The 12,685-nt window shown below is 45.5% G+C and overlaps 1 protein-coding gene across 19 annotated transcripts in view; it reads left to right on the top strand.

The window, feature by feature from the left end:
* Nucleotides 1–4,262: 4,262 nt before the first annotated feature.
* ATXN3 (ataxin 3) overlaps nt 4,263–12,685 on the top strand; it is a 67,798-nt gene continuing 59,375 nt past the window's right edge. For all 19 annotated transcript variants that reach the window (XR_013396490.1, XR_001446407.3, XR_013396492.1 and 16 more), the window contains exon 1: nt 4,263–4,298. Coding sequence is in view for 4 of the 19 variants with exons in the window: in XM_077941642.1 (XP_077797768.1) it covers nt 4,275–4,298 (24 nt within the window). In the remaining 15 variants the exon portion in view is untranslated. The remainder of the gene's footprint in view (nt 4,299–12,685) is intronic.

Below are 12,685 nucleotides of genomic sequence, written 5' to 3'. Positions count from 1 at the left end.
AGAGGGCTTGAACTAAGTAGTAGCAATGAAGACAAGGGCGAGAGAGAGTTAGGAGTGGATTCGTAGCATTTGAGGACTGACTGGAATAAGGGGTGATGTGGAGAAGTTGTGGGAAGAGAATAAAAAATGATTCCCAGATACTTGGTGCTATGATCTGAATGTTTGTATCTTTCCAAAATTCATTTGTTGAAATGTAATCCCCAGTGTGTTGGTTTAACAGGTGGGGCCTTTGGGAGATGGATCAGATCGTAAGGCCAAGTCTTGTGACTGGGATTAGTGCCCTTACACAGAGAGGAAGCTTGTTTGCCCCTTTTCCCCTTCCACCATGTGAGGACACAAAAAAGGCACCACCTATGAGGAATGGGCCCTCATCGGACACTAAATCTGCTAGAGCTTTGATCTTGGACTTCCTAGCCTCCAGATCTGTAATACATTTCTGTTTATAAATTACTCCAAGATATCTTGTTATAGCGCCCCAAAAGGACTAAGACATTTGACTTCATTAATTCATTTGAAAGACATCAACTACAATTAAAAGAAAAAAAAAAAAAAAAACAGAAAAGGTGGTTTGCAATTTTTTTCACTTCATGAGACTATGATTTATTTCCCTGGGTAGGCCACACAATTTCTTAAGAACATGGACTTTTCCCCATACAAGGCTGTGAACTGTGCACACAGAGATGCTCAATAAATGGTACCGAATCCTCTCCTTCAGCACCTGGTCCTCTCTGGCAGTCTCCATTCCCTTACCTCTCACTGCCCCCTCTGCTCCTCTGAACCTGCAGTCCCCAAAGTCACCAATTGTCTCCATAGCAACAAAATTTAGTGGCCTCTTATAAGTCCTTGTATTGCTTGACGTACTGGCAGCAACTGAAACTGACTACCCCTTGAAGCGTCCCCTGCCCAGGCATTCCACAATGTCACACTTTCTTGCTTTTTCTCCCTCCTCCTTGGCTATTGCTTCTCTATCCTCAGGGCTCAGCTGTAGCCCTCTTCTCAAGCACTTCTTTTTCCCTAAAATGATTTTATTCACTCCCATGGTTTCAGTTACTTTTTTTTTTTTTTTAAGACACAGTCTTACTCTGTTGTCCAGGCTGGAGTGCAATGGCACAATCTTGGCTCACTGCAACCTCTACCTCCCGGGTTCAAGCAATTTTCCTGCCTCAGCCTCCTGAGTAGCTGGGATTATAGGCATGAGCCACCACGCCCAGCTAAATTTTGTATTTTTAGTAGAGATGAGGTTTCTCCATGTTGGCCAGGCTGGTCTCAAACTCCTGGCCTCAAGAGATCTGCCTGCCTCAGCCTCCCAAAGTGCTGGGATTACAGGCGTGCACCACCACATCGGCCTTAGCTACCTTTTTTTAAAATGGCAATTCTTCATTGAGTTCAAAGCAGCCTCCTGAACTTCAGACCTGGTATCTAACAATTACTCAACATAATTACTTGAATGTCCGTAGACATTTCAAATTCAGTGTCTCCAAAATGTAAACTCTATCTTATTCTCTTCCCAAAACCTTGCTTTCCTCCCTTGTTTCTGCTCTCAATATCACTCCTGTCACAGTGGCTGCCCAGGGCACAAACCCAGAAGTCACCTTCACATTTCGGTCTCCTGCGTTCCCCAATCCCTCACTGTGGTAGGCGTAATTAAGAAATTATTTTAGGCAGATAGAGAGGAAAAGGGGTCCTTAAAAAGTTTTTGTCTCTTTTGAAGCAGTTCCAGAAATGTTTCCTGTCTAGCATGAAAGCCCTGGCTGTTAGACCCAAGCTGGCAACCTTTAATATGCAAATGCTGGCAGTTAGAAACTGGGTCCACCTACAGGGTGATTCCCACCATTGTCCCCTTGCCCTTGCTCTCACATGTGCTGGCAACATGGCCACCCCTGCATATCCCCACGTGTGTAGAACATCGTGGCGCTCTGCATTTGGGTATTAAAAAGCTAGGGTGGGAGGGCCAGTTTTTTTAGAGGGCTACATTAATGACATGCGTGGTCAAACCAGTACCCTGAGCCCTATGCAAATCAGACACCGCCTCCTGCAGCCTCCTCATATAATTGGCTGGTATCTCCCCTACTCTCCAGGTCTCCTCTCTTGGCTTTGGAGCCCACATCCCTCTGTGTCTACAGGGGAGCTTCCTCTTTCTTTCTTCTCCCTTCCTTCTTGCCTATTAAACTCTATGCTCCTTAAAACCACTCCAGGTTTGTCCATGTTGTTTTATGTAATTCGACTCAAGACGAAAACCCTAGCATTCTTCCACCGGTCGAAGCCGTATCATCACCACGTTCTGTTGAGTCTCTTTACGTCCAAATAATCTCTCAGAATGGCCTATTTCCATCTTTAAGACACCACTGTAGTCCAAACCACCATCATCTCTCCGAAGAGTCCTTCAACAGCAACTGCTTTTTTTCTGCAGCCAGTGATCTTTCTAAAATGCAAACATGACCACGTGTGTGTTTTTTTTTTTTTTTTTTTTTTTTTGAGACGGAGTCTCGCTGTGTCTCCCAGGCTGGAGTGCAGTGGCGTGATCTCGGCTCACTGCAAACTCCGCCTTCCGGGTTCACGCCATTCTCCCGCCTCAGCCTCCCAGTAGCTGAGACTACAGGCGCCCGCAACCACGCCCGGCTAGTTTTTTGTATTTTTAGTAGAGACGGGGTTTCACCATGTTAGCCAGGATAGTCTCGATCTCCTGACCTCGTGATCCACCCGCCTCGGCCTCCCAAAGTGCTGGGATTACAGGCTTGAGCCACCGCGCCCGGCCTACCACGTGTCTTCTTTTAAAATATTTATATAGCTCCCCACATCCTTTTAAAAGTACACTTTGGCTAGGTGCGGTGGCTCACGCCTGTAATTCCAGGACTTGTGGGAGGCCAAAGCAGGTGGATCACCTGAGGTTGGGGATTCCAGACCAGCCTGGCCAACATGGTACAAACTCTTCTCTACTAAGCACACAAAAATAGTTGGATGTCGTGATGCGTGCCAGTAATCCCAGCTGCTTGGGAGGCTGAGGCAAGAGAATCACTTGAACTCAGGAAGTGGAGGTTGCAGTAAGCGGGGAGACTGTGCCACTGCACTCCAGCCTGGGGGACAGAGAGAGGTCCATCTCAAAAAAAAAAAAAAAAAAAAAAAAAAGTACACCTTAATCTGGTTTCAAGGTGCAAGATCTGCACCTATCCTTCCATTCAAGCTTCATCAAACCGCTGCTACCTCCCCGTCTCCCACACAATTTATGAGACTTCTAAGTTCCCTCTAAAGGGTCCGAACACCTACAGTGGTAACAAGTCACTTGGATTTGAATCCTGGCAAGGCAACTTACCATCTGACCTTGGACATTGTGCTGTTCTTAACCTCTCCGTGCCTCGGTTTCCTCATGTGTATGAATAGCATCAACACCTACATCAAAGTTTGCTGTATTAAATTTGATAATATATGCAAAGCATTTAGAAAAGGGCCTAGCTCATAGAAAGCCTTATATAAATATTAACTATCACTTTTTTCCTTTTTTGGGGGCTTGGGGACGGAGTTTCGCTTTTGTTGTCCAGGCTAGAGTGCAATGGCACCATCTCGGCTCACTGCAACCTCCGCCTCCCGGGTTCAAGCTATTCTCCTGCCTCAGCCTCCCAAGTACCTGGGATTAGAGGTATGCGCCACCACGCCCAGCTAATTTTGCATTTTTAGTAGAGACGGGGTTTCTCCATGTTGGTCAGGCTGATCTCAAACTCTCGACCTCAGTTGATTCGCCCGCCTCGGCCTCCCAAAGTGCTGGGATTACAGGCATGAGGTACCGCGTCCGGCCTAGCTATCATTTTTATACAAGTGCTAGGTTTTGGGAGAATGTAATGATGGCTTTTTCTTACTAAATTTTCAGTGGAGGAGGAGGAGAAAGAAAGTAAATAGTTATATGAACACAGTAGAAAGTACAAAGTGGAAAACAAAAAGAGTATCGAACCCAGGTGAGTGGTCCAAACCTCCCCCCAGAAACCTAAGAACCCATAGAAATGGGTGGGAAGCGGAGAAGATCCTCCAGACAGCAGGTGGCGATGTAGCATCCCCCAGAAGGCCCTCTAACAGAAACTAGGAGGACGCGCTACCAAGGTCACGTGTCCCCGGCGTTCACTCGCTCTTCGCTTCACGTGACTCGCATCCTCGCGGGTGATTGGCCTGCGTGCGGCGCGTGGGCGGGGGACCAGGGCGGGGCGGGGTGGGCGGAGGGGAGGGACAGGGGGCGGAGCTGGAGGGGGTGGTTCGGTGTGGGGGCCGTTGGCTCCAGACAAATAAACATGGAGTCCATCTTCCACGAGAAAGTGAGTGTCCGCGTGCGGTGGGGAGCTGTCTGCCGCGCGGTGGCGGGCGTGGAGCGCGGCATCACAGCCTCCCGGAGGGCTGGGTGGGGTCCGAGTCGCCCCCATGCCGATCTCGCCGGGCGAGGGGCGACGCCGCAACCCCCCGCCTCTTCGGCTCGGGGAGGGGAGCATCACCTACGCTCCTACTTCCCCCGCGGCCCCCGCCCTGGGAGCCGGGAGGGAGTATGGGCGGGGCCGGGGGCGTCTCGGGACACGGGAGCGCGGTGGCGCCCAGTGGATTTGCTTCTTCCTTTCTAAGTCACTTTCCATAGCTTTTCGGAGGATTCCTTCACCCCTCCCCAATCCTTCCCTCTCCCTAGGGTCTAGCTACAGTCACCTCTGGGACACCTCCCTCGACCCCTCCTACCCTACTCCTGGCAGAATTAACTTTTCTTTCTCCAGACTGCTCAATTCTATATTGGAGTCTTCCCTACATTTAGATCTTTGAGGTCTTGTTCATGTTTTTTCCCCTGCACCAGGTCCGCGAGCCTCCCGAGGGAGGAGACCTTGGCTCGCCCACTGTAGGGCCTGACACTTAGGAAGTGAAGTAGGAAACCCGTTGTGCCCCTAAACAGGGAAGTCGTCACGAGTTTTTATTACGGGATGTTTGGGTTTGGTTTCTTTTGGTACTCTCATCTTTCCGGAGCAGGCAGCCAGCTTTGTTTTTAGGTATTAGGAGTGGACTGGAATGATTTTGTTGTGGTCTGCCTAGCCTGCTGTCACTTTAACTCTTCAGTGACCATGCACTTGAAGATACTGTTTGTGACATGTGGAGAAACTCCTCGTTTCTCACATGCTATTATCCATCCATTTGTATGTGAGTGAAGCCTTCCCCAGGACAACTTTGGCACATGATATCTTGTTTCGTAATAGTATCATGTTTGGAAAGAGTTGCTGGTAAGGCTATTATTTAATAGGAGGAGCAAAGGGTTTTTGTTTTATTAAATGCTTATAAATGATCGTTTATCCCAGACATTTAAAATTCACACACACGGCCGGACGCGGTGGCTCACGCCTGTAATCCCAGCACTTTGGGAGGCCGAGGCGGGCGGATCACAAGGTCAGGAGATCGAGACCATGGTGAAACCCCGTCTCTACTAAAAAAAATACAAAAAATGAGCCGGGCGCGGTGGCGGGCGCCTGTAGTTCCAGCTACTCGGGAGGCTGAGGCAGGAGAATGGCGTGAACCCGGGAGGCGGAGCTTGCAGTGAGCCAGGATAGCGCCACTGCACTCCAGCTTGGGCGACAGAGCGAGACTCCGTCTCAAAAAAAATAAAATAAAATAAAATAAAATAAAATAAAATTCACACACACACAACAAATAAAGCAAAGACAAAAGAATACATTTACCAGATGTAAATCTGTAGTATAAATCTTTTTTTTAATTTTTATTTTAAAGATGGCATCTCATTCTGTCACCCAGGCAGGTGTGCAGTGGAGAGATCATGGCTCACTGCAGCCTTGACTCCCTAGGCACAAGCGATCCTCCCTCCTCCGCCTCCAGAGTAGCTGGGACTACAGGTGTATATCGCCAGGGCCAGCTAATGTTTTTGGAGAGACAGGGGTCTCGCTGTGTTGCCCAGGCTGGTCTAGAACTCCTGGACTCAGGTGATTCTCCCACCTCAGCCTCTCGAAGTGCTGTGATTACAGGCGTGAGCCACTGTGCCTGGAACAAATTGTTAAGTACAATGCTTTTCATTGTAGAAAACATCTCAGAAACTTTTGAAATAGGCAGATTTACAGTGGGGGAGGAAGGCCTCAGTCATATAGTTGTCACTGATTTTTTGACTTGATTGACATGATTTATAAATCATAGACAATAGAGATTTAGTTGCTTGGCTGAGTAAAGTGTGTGAAAAATACACATGTACTTTCTTAAAAACATTTTTTTTTTGAGATCGAGTTTTGCTCTTGTCACCCAGGCTAGAGTGCAATGGCGCGATCCTGGCTCACTGCAACCTCTGCCTCCCTGTTCAAGCTATTCTCCTGCCTCAGTCTCGCTAGTAGCTGAGATTACAGGTGCCCACCACCACGCCCAGCTAATTTTTGTATTTTTAGTAGAGACAGGGTTTCACCCTGTTGGCCAGGCTGGTCTCCAACTCCTGACCTCAGGCGATCCACTCGCCTCGGCCTCCCAAAGTGCTGGGATTACAGGCGTGAGCCACTGCACCCGGCCATATTTTTGTTATTAATTTTCAAAGGCTTTGGTGTGGGACCAGATTTCAACATGGAAGGCCTTAAACATGTTCCACACTACTTCCTGAGAATCAGACAAGATTTTTAACAATATTGATTGTTACCTAGTTGGGACGCATTTCTACTGAACCATGGGATCAATAAAAGCTGGGTGCTAGCCTAGCGAAAATCTACTTACCCGAAAGAAGTCCCTCTTAGTCCGGGTGCGGTGGCTCACACCAGCGCTTTGGGAGGCCCAGGTGGGTGGATCACAAGGTCAGGAGTTTGAGACCAGCCTGGCCAACATGGTGAAACCACGTCTCTACTAAAAATACAAAAAATTAGCCAGGTGTGGTGGCAGGTGCCTGTAATCCCAGGTACTCAGGAGGCTGAGGCAGGAGAATAGCTTGAACCCAAGAGGCAGAGGTTGCAGTGAGCTGAGACTGCACCACTTCACTCCAGCCTGGGCAACAAAGCGAGACTCTGTCTAAAAAAAGAAAAGAAAAGAAAAAAAAAAGAGTCCCTCTGAATTATCAGCATGTGTATAGGCCTACAGATACTTCAGGAATGTATTTACCATTATCATTAACTTGTATGTACATAGCAAGTAAAGATTCAACAATTTAGTTTTTTGGGCATACTCAAGAGTATGCACCTATAACCATATGGCCCATTGTTAATCTCCTATACAGTCCATTCTAGGAATGTTTGGGCTTACTGTGCCATTTTTCAGTTCACCGCCTTCCCCTCTGCAATATACCTTTAACCCTTGCTAGGTGCTGGGTTTGGAGAGCCAGAGAACCAACTTTGGCCCTAGAGAAGCTGGGTAGGTGGGAATATCTGCCTACAAAGGGCCTTGCAACCACTTCCTCTTGGAACCTTGGTTTCCTCTTTCTGAGTTGTCACTTTGAGTACCCTTTATTAAGTTAGAATGTAAAAACAGTTTCGCACTGATACATCTACAGTGCCTGAGATAGGGCCTGGCACAGAGTAAGTACTCAATAAATGTTTGAATGGGGCTGAGCGTAGTGAGACCTGTCTCTACAAAGAATGAACAAAATTAGCCCGGGTGTGTTAGCACACGCCTGTAGTCATAGCTACTTGGGAGGCTGAGGTGGGAGGATTGCATGAGTCTGGGAGGTCGAGGCTGTAGTGAGCCAAGGTCACACCACTGCACTCCAGCCTGGGGGACAGAGCAAGATCCTGTCCCAAAAGAAAAAAATGTATATATTTGAATGGATAAAGAGAGGTCTTTGAGTTTCTGAGATATATATGGTGCTGTTTATCTAAAGTAAACAACTTTTCTGTAAACATTTTAAGGCTTTGCAGGCCAGCTGTAGTCTCTGTCACACATTCTTATGTGTGCATGTTTTTCCCAACCATCTAAAATTGTAAAGTGCATTCTTAGCTACCAGGGCAGGTTAAATTTGGCCCATGGGCTAGAGTTTGCCAACCCCTAACTTAAACTTTTGTACTAACTTTATGACCACTAACTACTGGATTTTTGTTGTTTGTTTTAGTTCTGGTGCCTGCTTTCTGTCTTTTTTTTTTTTTAAATCACTTCTCTTTCTGATGTTTCTTGGTGCAGTCACTGTGCCATTTGTATTGGTGATTTTAATGTAATGCAAACTGGGAATAATAACTAAACTTGCTGGGATTGTACATAAAGTTATTGAAAAGATGCTGAGTATTGACTCTGTGGCATTCATTATGCCCTTTTGTGGTTGCTGGATTTTAGCTGTCTTTAGGATATTTGAGCTTTAGGAGAAGCCAAATTCTGTATAAATGACTTGAAGTGCTAATGGCACAGATTTTGAAACCTCTGCCTGGGTTTGAGTCTCAGCTCTGCCTTTTACTACTTGTGTGATCCTGAGCAAGTTACTTAGGATCCCTGTCCTCTGGTTTCCTCCTGTGTAGTGGTGGGGATAATAACATAGACATAACCTCAGAGTTAGAGTGTAGAGAAGGCTCCCTGGCAGATAGTGCTGTAGAAGTACTGGCCATTGCCATTACTCAGATGCTTGTGTTTGCTGATCCTCATAGTAAGGCCTCGGAGAGCACTAAGAGGAGGTGAGAATGCTGCTAGATTGACAGCTTGTCCCCAGATAGCCCATTCCTGAGAGCATCTTAGCTTTATACCTGATTTGTGTTGTAGTTAGTAGTGTCTGTGGTAATTTTAACTAGTTTCAGGTTGGTCTTGAAAACCTGGAAAGGTTGGGGGTAAATGATTTGGTAGCAGTTCCCTTGTGATTTTATAAATTATCTTTGTAGAACTGCAGTGTGCTAATTCTCTGAGCCCAACACAATGAAGTCTGGGCCTAAAATCATAGGATTTCTTTTATTTTTTAAAATTTTTAATTCATTTCATGTCTTTTCTTTTCTTCTTTTTTTTTTTTTTTTTGAGGCGGAGTCTTGCTCTGTCACCAGGCTGGAGTGCAGTGGCATGAAGTCAGCTCACTGCAACCTCCGTCTCCTGGGTTTAAGCGATTCTCCTCTCAGCCTCCCGAGTAGCTGGGTCTATAGGTGTGTGCCACCATACCCAGCTGATTTTTGTATTTTTAGTAGAGACAAGGTTTCTCCATGTTGGCCAGGATTGTCTCGATCTCTTGACCTCGTGATCCACCTGCCTTAGCCTCCCAAAGTGCTGGGATTATAAGCGTGAGCTACCATGCCCGGCCTATTTTTTATTTTTTTGAGGCGGACTGTCGCTCTGTCACCCAGGCTGGAGTGCAGTGGTGCAATATCAGCTCACTGCAACCTCTGCCTCCTGGGTTCAGGTGATTCTCCTACCTTAGCCTCCCGAGTACCTGGGACTACAGGCGCCTGCCATCACACATGGCTAATTTTTGTATTTTTAGAAGAGACAGGGTTTCACCATGTTGGCCAGGCGGGTCTAGAACTCCTGATCTCAAGTGACCTACCTGCCTCGGCCTCCCGAAGTGCTGGGATTACGGGCATGAGCCACCATTCCCAGCCAAATCATGAGATTTCAATACTGCTGAACTTTGATTATGGCAAAGTGAACTACTGCTTTGATTAAAGCTTGATGAGAGAGGTGGCTGGGGATAGTTTGAGATAAGGGCAAGGCAGGAAAATGCATAATCTTAGGTGGGCTCATTGTCATTGTACAATTCTTTTGGTCTGTGTGGCATTTGATCTGTCCTATGACTTAAGTTACGTTTATTTTTATTTTTATTTTTATTTATTTTATTTCTTTTTGAGAGACATGGTGTTGCTCTGTCACCCAGGCCAGAATACAGTGGCACAATCATAGCTCCATGTAGCCTTGAACTCCTGGGCTCAAGTGATCCTCCCACTCAGCCTCTCAAACAGTTGAGATTACGGTATGAACCACTGTGCCTAGCCTTAAGTCATTTTTAAATTTGTACTGAACAGTTTGTCCTTTCCTTCCATTAAATCATATTAGAAGTACAGAACTTGATATTTCCTGTAGCAATACAGTGTATCTTTGATGAAGTTTGATTTCAAATACTTATTTTTCATAATTTAAAGCTATTTTTTATAGAGATAATTTTAATCAAATATTTGGATGTCGCTATTGCTATATGTGATATTAAGTATGGTGACCATAGTTTGTAAACTCCAAACTGACAGCAGGACAGGAAATTTGTGTTAGCAAAGGCTTTTTTCTTACTGTTTGAATTTTTTAAAAATTAGGTACCATACAGAGAGGAGCACACAAATCGTTAAGAGTACGGCTCAGTGAATTCTCACAAAATGAACATGTGTAAACAGCAAGTAACAGAAGATTTACCTGCATCCTATAACCTCCCATTATTCCCTTTTCTAGGTACTCTCTCTCTACTGCACTCCCAACAAAAATAACCCCTATGCTGAATTCTGATATCATAAATGAGTTTTGCCTAGTTTTGAGCTTTTGTGACTGGAATCGTACAGTGTGTATACCCTTTTGACTCTGTCCTCTTTAGTTTACCATTGTTTGAGAGATTTATCCATACTGTTCCAGGTCGTTGTAGTTAATTCATTCACATTGTTATGTAGTATTCCTTTGTGAGTAAACACAATTTCCATTCTGCTGTGATCCCAGCTATCCATTTGGGTCGTTTCCAGTTTAGGGACCATTACAAATAGTAATGCTATCTGTAATGCTATTTTGTGTTACTACAAATAGTAATGCTATTTGTAGCACAAAAATAGTGCTTTTGTGAACATTCTTTTTTTTTTTTTTTTTTTTTTTTGAGACGGAGTCTCGCTCTGTCACCCAGGCTGGAGTGCAGTGGCCGGATTTCAGCTCACTGCAAGCTCCGCCTCCCGGGTTCACGCCATTCTCCTGCCTCAGCCTCCGGAGTAGCTGGGACTACAGGCGCCCGCCACCTCGCCCGGCTAGTTTTTTGTATTTTTTAGTAGAGACGGGGTTTCACCGTGTTAGCCAGGATGGTCTCGATCTCCTGACCTCGTGATCTGCCCATCTCGGCCTCCCAAAATGCTGGGATTACAGGCTTGAGCCACCGCGCCCGGCCCTACATTCTTATACATATCTTTTGATGAATATATGTTTGCATTTCTGTTGTTTACATTATGTACCTACTAATGGAATTGCTAGATCATAGGAGATGTACATGTTAAGCTTTAGTAGATGCATTACATAATTATTAGTTATTATTGGTTATACCAATTTACTCTCTCACCAGTAGTATACAACAGTTTCTATATCTCTGATCTCCAATATTTTAGCCATTTTAGAGTTTGTGTAATAACACATTGTGGTTTTAATTTACATTTCCCTGATGACTAATGAAGTTGAGTACCTTTTTTGTGTTCTTTATAGCTATTTGACTGTCTTGTGAAGTGCTTGTTTGTCTTGCCTTTTCTTTTCTTTCTCCCCTCCCCTCCCCTCCCCTCCCCTCCCCTCTTTTTGAGACAGGTTCTTGCCCTGTCATCCAGGCTGGAGTGCAGTGGTGCAATATCAGCTTACTATAGCCTCAACCTTTTTGGGGCTCAGGTTATCCTCCTATCTCAGCCTCCCAAGAAGCTGGACTACAAGCACACACCACCATGCTCAGTTAATTTTTTAATTTTTGTAGAAATGGGGTTTCACCATGTTGCCCAGGCTGGTCTCAAACTTCTGGACTCAAGTAATCCTCCTGCCTTGGCCTCCCAAAATGCTGGGATTACAGGCATGAGCCACCGCAGCCAGCCTTGGCTGTTTTTCAATAGGTTATAAGTAGAACATCTGTATATCCCTTCAATTTGCATATCATTCAGTAAGAGTTGCACTCTGGTAGTAGAAATATAGAAGAAAGAGAAAGAAGTGGAAACAAAAAGTCTATTTTCATGAGAAGACTTGGGGGCTAGTGTTCTCTCTGGCTCCAAGCTACTTATTCCTTACCAAAAGATGAGGATAAACTTATCTCAGACTCAGGCTGTCTCAATGCTGTCTTCCTATTCCATTATACACATATAACCCATATTTTTTTCACCAGCTGAATTTTGTTCCTAGAAAATTGATTTATCAGGAAAAAATTCCGTCTTGCAAGGTGGTTCTTTTTAGAGTCTACTGTGTAACATAGCTCAGGACAAATTGTGTGATGTCAGATAAGTTGGGTTAAGGAATAGACCTTATTGGGGAAAGAGAGAACTTGGAGGGCCAAGGTTAGCAGGAGAAGGAAATGTTCTCTCATCTGCTATCATTTCAGGAAGGGGCAAACCTGGTGTCTGTGTTCACAGGGAGGGATCCATCTATACGTGATTCTCCCTTCTTACCAGGTAGCATGGGAAAGCTACTGCTGTGGGGAGGAGGATTACACACAGGTTACTCGGTACCAGGCACCCTGGACTTGGATTCAGGCTGCCAGTTGTGTGAGAAACTGCCCAGCACTTGAAGGTTCTGAACCCGTGGGAGGTTGTACCTACCTCCCATAAGGAGGAAGCCTGTCGTCCCGTGGGAGCTGAGCTTGGGTGCAGTCCCTCTTGCTGGCTTGTCCAGGAGTGAGCTCCAGGGTTGTTTGGGACAGTTCTGCTCATTGCATTACGCTGCGTGTACATTATCTGTAGAGTTCCATGAAGAGAACTTCAGCTCTGTAACTGCAAGTTTTAACATGGAACAGAATTTTTCTCACCTGTATTGATTCTTAAGATTTGAAATTCTGTCAACAAGCATTTAAATTGTGTGGAGTTTTTTTTTTTTTTTT

This window comes from Macaca mulatta, chromosome 7 (assembly GCF_049350105.2).
Source record: "Macaca mulatta isolate MMU2019108-1 chromosome 7, T2T-MMU8v2.0, whole genome shotgun sequence".
Lineage (NCBI taxonomy): Eukaryota > Metazoa > Chordata > Mammalia > Primates > Cercopithecidae > Macaca > Macaca mulatta.
Note: the sequence above shows the minus strand (reverse complement) of the source record. Positions and strands in the feature narration are given on the sequence as shown.